The 8,335-nt window shown below is 35.2% G+C and overlaps 2 protein-coding genes across 2 annotated transcripts; both read left to right on the forward strand.

Moving 5' to 3' along the window:
- Nucleotides 1–2,647: 2,647 nt before the first annotated feature.
- On the forward strand, nt 2,648–6,903 carry LOC132043317 (G-type lectin S-receptor-like serine/threonine-protein kinase LECRK2). The gene is made up of 7 exons (XM_059433815.1): nt 2,648–2,743; nt 2,785–2,857; nt 5,314–5,705; nt 5,748–6,052; nt 6,192–6,330; nt 6,451–6,518; nt 6,696–6,903. Exons 1-7 carry the CDS (start codon nt 2,648–2,650, stop codon nt 6,901–6,903), a joined length of 1,281 nt encoding a protein of 426 aa, XP_059289798.1.
- A 36-nt stretch (nt 6,904–6,939) lies between these two features.
- LOC132043316 (G-type lectin S-receptor-like serine/threonine-protein kinase LECRK4) lies at nt 6,940–7,545 on the forward strand. Its single transcript, XM_059433814.1, has one exon. It carries the CDS (start codon nt 6,940–6,942, stop codon nt 7,543–7,545), a length of 606 nt encoding a protein of 201 aa, XP_059289797.1.
- The last annotated feature ends 790 nt before the right edge of the window (nt 7,546–8,335 follow it).

The following is an 8,335-nucleotide window of genomic DNA, read 5'->3' on the forward strand; positions in this document are numbered from 1 at the left end:
CGGACAAGGGGACTTTAATTTTGTATTTTCCCAAAAGTTAGTTGAAGAAGAACTTATCCTTTAAAGAACTTGATAGTTCTTACATCACCAAAGTAAATAAATCATTCTTCTTTTTTAACTTGGTATAGAATACAAAATTATTTGCTTAGCACAAAGATGCTTAGTAGCATCAGAGTCATCTAACACCCCATATCTCACATCAACCATAAGATTCGCCCGAGAAATGATCACAATAATTATATCATCCGCTTAGTCAAATTTATTTTACTTAGCGGGATTATCATTTCTTCAAATCTTCTCTACATTTAGAGGTATGATGGCTTAATTTGACACACACAAAACAATTGTTATCTTATTGAAGGTTCGATAATTAGCATCTCAATATCATATCGATTGACACATGAAATCAACTTTGCCAAGCACTACCTCATGATAAAACTTTTTTTTTTTTTTTTTTTTTTTTTAAGTTTCAATTTCACTTTCATATATATTCAAATACCAAAAGTAAATTTTCTAAATATAGAAGCAACACAAAGCTTAACTTCCACATAAATATCCTATACTTGTAGGAAAAAAAAAAAAAAACAGCTCATAATTGAATAATTCCTTCACCCAAATAACCAAACAAGATTAGTAAAGATTAATTTTAAATCCTAAAGTAGTTTCACCAAAAATACAATATGTTTTGGTCACCCAATATCTTTTGTCACCATAAAAAATCTCAAGTAATTTGTAAGGTTTAAAATTTAATAACCATTTTGTCCCAATTAAAATTTTATGTTGAACTCTTTTTTTTTTTTCCCAGGTCTTACTACCTCCCAAAGAGTACACAAAATCAAATGAAGAACAACTATTTAATAAGTCCTGGATTAACGTAACTACTGACTATACACAAACAACTTTTGAAGAAGAGGAAGATGGTCACAATTAGTCATAAATAAATAATTATGAAGTTAAAGAGCAATATCTTTTACCACACAAGATGCACATACACATTAACAATCTACAAGTCCGCTCCAGCAAATATACAATCATAAATACTTCTAAAATAGAAAGGAGGATTATATGTATCATCTTGAGGTCAACATTCATCTACCTATTATACAGTATTTTTAACATTCAAATATTAAATATCAGCAGAAGCATACCTGAACTTAGACAGATTGTACTAAGTTATTTTCTTTTAATTTTCCGTAAGAATAGTGCGAGAAATAACCTTAAGATTACTAAAAATCTTAAGGAAATACTTATCACGCCTGCGGATAGTGCTTCGTAGCTTGAGGCATGTCGATTAAATTATCCTGTAAGAGATATTTCACCCCAAGTATAGGTGTATCCCCCGATTCGACAATGCGTTCTTTTTAAGTAAAAGCCAAGAAATTTTAATCTAACAAAAAGATTCATAAAGATAGATAACCCAGCAAATGATAAGAAAAGAAATAGAGATAACCCCGCAAATGATGAGAAAAGAAATAGAGTATTTTTTTTACGTTATGTATTCTTCATCTTGTCCCCACAAAGGAAAATGTTTGAGACAATACATAGAAGCAAATGTTCAAAAAATTGGCTCATCATGTGATAGCTAATAACGTCCACAATTGAAAGGGTAAATGATATTCAATGTATAATGAATGAAATGAGTAAATACTCATTATTAAGACAATAAAGAATTTGTATTCAAGGCTCATTCAAATGGTCTGTTAATGACATTCAAAATAATTAGAATAAAAGACCCATTAATAGATATTAAGAGAATAAACATGAAATTGAATATAATTTTTTTTTTCTCCAACACTTGAATCATCACCTCCTGAATTTGTAGGGATTTAGTAGCTCAGTTGGTTGGCTACCTGAACTCTCACCTTGTTGGTGAGGGTTCGAATCCCCATATTGTAATCCCTTTTCCCATTTTCCCTTCTCCTCCCCCTATGTAATAAAAACATTTGAAAAAAAAAAAAATCACCTCCTGAAGGTTTATACGATTTTGATGTGGTGAGGAAATATTGCAAATCTTCCTAGTTCATTGTTAATTAAAAAAATGTTAAGCAGACTTATGTGTATAAAGAATTAAACAATTCATTTTTTAACCACATAAATTTTGGGAAATGTTGGAGCAGTTTGTTTTTTATAAATAAGTCTTTATTTTGATCTTAGAGATCAAACAAATCCGTTATCGTCCAGCGGTTAGGATATCTGGCTTTCACCCAGGAGACCTGGGTTCGATTCTCGATAATGGAATTTTTTCAATGGTAAAGTTGTCTCCGTATTTCTTTTTTTTTAAGGAGAGTCTTGGAGCAATTGTAAAGTTGTCTCCGTATGACCTATAGATCACGGCCCCCCAACAACTGCTAACGTGGGATGCTTTATACCTTTTGGGTTGCCTTCTTTATGCCTTAAAGATCAAACGGATTCCGGAAAAAGGCCAAATATACCCCTATACTATTGGAAAACGAATCAAATATAGCCCTCATTATCTTTTTTGGTTCAAATATACACTCGCTGGGCATTTTCACCCAAATACACCAAATTCCCCCGTTAAAATTGTCCAAGGTGGAGACCAAATTTTATAACTCGGTGAGTTATTACTCGATTTTATTTCTACTGGCTTTGTCAAACTATGGTCTTTTCTTTAAGTTTGTTGAACCAAATGGCTAGTAAGAATCCTGATGATCCATTTCCAATTTTTCGAAAGCCAAAAGCAAAATCTCCAGACGGGGATGGCCAAATTTTAGAAACATCACTTGTATTGAGTGTTGAACCTAAACTAATATTATTGTAAGACAGAGCAATGTTGAAGGTAGAAGCACTAAAAAATTGCAAGTAGAAACAGATGGAACTGCAGAATATCACGAATCAGGTTTGTCTTGTAGGGGCCCGACTTAAATCCAATTATTATTTTATGTCTACACCAGTAAGTTACGTTTTTGTTTGAGTCAAAATTCGTATTTTACCCAAATAGTTGAATTTGTTTTAAGGTTAACCACAGTTGGTAGTAATTTGATATAAATGAAAGAATTAACACAAGCACGTTATTAGTAATTGATAAAGAATAAGTAAATAAAGAGAAAGAAAAAGAGTAAACTTATGCCAATTATGATGAACAACAGTAGTGGATTTCCTTATCCTCCAGAATGAATGAAAACTTGATGATCAAAGAATAAAGATCAGAATAAACCAGAAATTGTAATCAATAATAATAGTGTATTTTCTAGTCAGACTTGGATGCCTTGGTCTACAAATGAAAATCCTATTTATAGGTATATGATCCTATCTGGTGCTCTTTCCGTTGTGTGTCCGTAACGACAATCATTAATTGCTGAATTAATGATTGTCATTTAATTTCCTTGATTCTGGCCGTTAGTAACCATTTTGTCATTACTGCATTAACTCTATTTAATGCGTAGTAAAGAGGGCCTTATATGTTATTTCCGTGGATGTTCTCGCCGTTGACCCAGTCTGCTGCCTCTCCGTAAATGCTATGCTCGGCATTACCATCTGATGTTTTATACGTCATTGAATAACCGACACATGTCGACTACATTTTGATCCACGTGTCGGGTACATTTTTTACCCATACGTTTTGTAGAATCAGCAACCCATAACTCAAAATTCTAATTCCACCTTCAGTAGTGGTGGAGCCATAGCACGGAACACCGAACACCGTTCAAAAAAAATTATGCCGAAGTACGGAACATGTCAATTATTACGTATTACGGTATATATTACATATTGAACACCCTTAATAAATAGATTATATGAATTCGAATGCCCTTCGATGAAAATTCCTAGCCTCGGCCATCACTCCCCGATATATATATATATATATATATATATATATATATATATATAAAGTGACACACAAAATACATACAACGACATAATTGTATGTGTTGTCATGTTGTGTATGTCATATATACGTTTTGTATGTCTGTATATGTCAATGTTGTTGTTGTTCAATTTCTCGCTTGTTTATATATATATATATATATATATATATATATATAAGTGACAACATAAAATACATACAACGACATAATTGTATGTGTTGTCATGTTGTGTATGTCATATATACGTTTTGTATGTCTGTATATGTCAATGTTGTTGTTGTTCAATTTCTCGCTTGTTTATAGTTACTCAATTGTGCTTCTGTCAGTTGCTTGTTTCTGAAGTAGTTTTTTTCTGAAATTTTCAAACTTGATTCATGTCTTCATTGGACTGTTTTTAGTAATATTTGTTTTTCTTCGTTGAGGAAGACATTAAAGAGTTAAGTATGCCGAAGCAAATAATTTGGATATAATAGAACGACAATCATAACCATTATTTAATTCACAAGAGGCACAATCCTCCCCGATGAAGTTTGACTGCCTTGTCTCGCCCTTTCGCATTTAATAAAAGAGAAAGCCGTCTAAAAATAATACTATCAAGTACAAATTGGATATATAATCAAACAAATAAGAAGAATCAAGTATACATAAAGCATACTCATTAAGAGGGTCCGGAAGAAGAACGTAGCGCCTAAAGGGTGTGATGTAGCCTACTCCAAAGTAAGATTGGTAATGCCGTTTACACGCAACCTCGTGTCCATAGGTCACCTGGAGATAATCAAACAGGTAAGTACCCATAATTCCATTGAGCAAAATGTTCTCCTTCAATTCTTAATATGGTGAAGCCGGCAGATTTGTTTAGGGAAACTCACTTTCCAAGCCACTTTTCAATAGGTAGGATTCAATTGAATGGTTGTGACTATTAACAGGATTATGAAGTGACAGTTCCTTTTTCAGATTTAAATATTGAGTATTTAGATAAATAAAAAAGATATTTAGGTAATTGAACCTTTAAGTTTTAAGGTCCATTTTTAATATAATATAGAAGATAAGGACTCCAAAACAAAATTGTGTGCTTCTTACAAAGAAGCAAGAAGTATGGTGAGATGGTTGGGATTCACTCACTCTACTTAGAGGTGATGTGTTTAAGCCTGAGAATATCGAAGTGCCTTATTCCCCATGGTGAACCTATGCGCCGCGAACTCAAATTAGTTGGAGCGGTGGATTTGGAATACCAGATACTTAAAGCCAAAAGTGAAAGACAAAAAAATAACAAAATAACTTTGTCCGTCAACTTTTCCAGGTCAAGAAAAGTTGGACCAGTGATCTATTCAACATTTGCTTTAAGTAATGTTGTCCAAGAAAGGTCATTGATGATTGACCAAGCTGCAGTTGTAATTTGCGTGAGACTTGCAACATTATATTTGTAACTAATAGGTGTAATTCCATGTATGCATTCTGATTTTCAAGTCTTAAATGGCTTCTGCAGTTGTCCCTTACCTGTTTCTACTTGCAACCTTTTTACTTCTTCTACCTTCAACAATTGCTCAATCTTACAAAAATGTTTGTTGGGGTTCAATACTTGCGACGAGTGGTGTTACTATATTTTGGCCATCCCCATCTGAAGAATTTGCTTTTGGCTTTCGAAAAATTGGAAATGGATCATCAGGCTTCTTACTAGCCATTTGGTTCAACAAACTCAAAGAAAAGACCATAGTTTGGACAGCCAATAGAGATAAAATCGTGCCGGATGGATCCAAAATTGAGCTCTCCATGGATGGAAGACTAGTACTCACTGATCCAAATGGTCAAGAAATATGGGCTCGTGGCATGGCCAGTGCTGGACCAGCCTATGGAGCCATGCTTTACACTGGAAATTTTGTGCTAGCAACAATCAGTAGTAATTCAGTCACTCAATAGCAGAGCTTTGATGAGCCAACTGATACGATTTTGCCTGGCCAAGTACTTAAAGGAAGAACCAGGCCTGTCTCAAGCTTCTCTGACACGAATGTATCGAGTGGAAAGTTCGAGCTTGGTGTTAAAGATGATGGAAATCTGGGACTTTACCCAGTTGCAACACGTGATGAATACTTGTTAATCGAGACTGCTGGCAGTGGTTACCAGGTGGTATTCAATCAATCCGGCTTTATTTTCTTTCAAGCAAAAAATGGAACTATGTTAAATTTGTTATCCTCTTCCATTGAGGCAAACTCAACCACAAGTCAATTGTATCACCGAGCGATTCTTGAATATGATGGTGGTTTTAGGCACTATGTGTGTCCAAAATCTTCTAGTTGGGGGGCCAATGGCAAGGTCTACTTTGAATTACTTTCTGGTTAACATCTGTTTGTCTCTCCCCCGATATAGAGGAGGGGTTGCTTGTGGTTTCAAGAGCGTTTGCTCGATAGGAACTGACCGGAGGCCAAGATGTGATTGTCCAGTTGGGTATATCTTGAATGATACAAACGACAAAATAGGCAACTGCAGGCAGAATTTCCCTGAGCAAGTTTGTAACAATGAATCGCAAGACGTTGAGGCTTTCACTATCCACGAACTGCTCAACACTAACTGGTTTGGCGGTGATTATGAGTCTTACTAGGATGTTACAAAGGATTGGTGCAAACAGAATTGTTTGAGTGATTGTTTTTGTGTTGCTGCTGTTTATGGTACAGACAACATTTGTTGGAAGAAAAGGTATCCGCTTTCAAATGGGAGAGCATATCCAGCAAATTTAGGCAAAGATTTGTTAAAAATAGGGAGAGACAACTCCACTGCGGGATCAACAACAATGACTACACCTCAGTCTTAAACCGGTGAAAAAAGGAAAAATCAATCTAGTCTAATCATTTCTGGTTCTGTATTGTTTGGCAGTTCAGTTTTCATCTTAATGTTGTTGGCCTCTTTGTATGTTAACTTTAAAGGAAAAAATACAAAGAAGCTTGTACCATATCAAGCTGTTCCAGGACTGAACATAAGAAGTTTTAGCTACAATGAGCTAGAAGAAGCTACAAATGGATTCGAGGATGAGTTTGGAACTGGGGCCTTCTCAACAGTTTACAAAGCTGTTCTTAATGACTAAAATGGGAAAATCGTCGCTGTAAAGAAATTACACAAGATGGTGACCGAAGAAGAACAAGGATTCCGAGCTGAAGTGAACTCAATCAGCAGGACTAATCACAAGAACTTGGTCCAACTCCTCGGGTTCTGCAACGAAGGCCAACACCGGCTTTTGATATATGAACACATGGAAACTGGCTCAGTAGCAGACTTGCTATTCAAAGATTGTAGGCTTAGTTGGTCCCAAAGGGTACAAGTTGCCATAGACACGGCCAAAGGGCTTTTCTATTTGCATGAAGAGTTTAGTATCCAAATTATACATTGTGACATCAAGCCCCAAAATGTGCTTTTAGATGAAAATTTGACAGCAAAAATAGCAGATTTCGGAATAGCCAAGCTTTTGGGGAAAGATCAGACTCGAACGACCACTAAAATACGTGGAACGAGAGGGTACGTAGCCCCAGAGTGGTTCAGGAACATGCCTATAACCGTCAAAGTGGATGTGTACAGCTTTGGAATCTTGCTTTTAGAGCTGATTCGCTGTAGAAAAAGTTACAAGCAGGATGTGGCGAATGAGAATGAAATGATACTGTGGAGTGGACTTGTGATTGCTATAGAAGAAAAGAGCTGCATTTACTCGCAGGCAATGATGAAGAGGCAATAGAAGATATCATGAGGTTCGAGAAGTTGTTGATGGTTGCTATTCAAGAAAGTCCAGCATTAAGGCCTAGCATGAAGAATGTCATGCTAATGCTTGAAGGTTCTGTGGAGGTCTCAATTCCTCCTGACCCCTTTTCCTTTATATGTTATGTTTAGATCAACCTTGTTTTTCGCTTATCCTTTTTGTATGCTATGTTGCTCTAGCTCTCTTAAAAATGCACAATTTTAGAGGGTTCGACATGCAACCGTTGGTGCTTTTGAATAGTCCATGAAACATATATAGCCTGCATGTTCTCTGCATTATGTTTCTTGAATTATGGTATTCCAATTTCAAGTCCAGTTTAATCATAGGAAAATAAAAGTAGAAAATCCATTTGATCTTTAAGCCATAACTACTGAAAAGTTATTATGCTATAAGAATATGCTTCTGTAATTTCCAAAAATTTATGTGGTTTAAACAATGATTCTTGAATTTCTCTATGCTTTGTGCATCTCTTAGGCTATTTTTCATTTAGAAGCTTAACACTTCCTTGTTGACAATGAACTAGGAAGATTTGCAATATTCACTCACCACATCAAAATCATATAAATCTTCAGGATTGTCCTGCCCAATGCCATCACAAGTTAGAACAAATTTTGGTTTGCAGCTCCCATACTTATCGTTCGGATCGATCCTCGTCAAATGGGGTATGCATTTATTAAATTAAAAATAAAAAAGGATTAAAATGTAGAGCAAAATTATCACTCATCGGCAAGTTGGGTCTTTCAGCAATAGTGACTGTTGTGTTAGTAGG

Source organism: Lycium ferocissimum, unplaced genomic scaffold, assembly GCF_029784015.1.
Source record: "Lycium ferocissimum isolate CSIRO_LF1 unplaced genomic scaffold, AGI_CSIRO_Lferr_CH_V1 ctg23029, whole genome shotgun sequence".
Lineage (NCBI taxonomy): Eukaryota > Viridiplantae > Streptophyta > Magnoliopsida > Solanales > Solanaceae > Lycium > Lycium ferocissimum.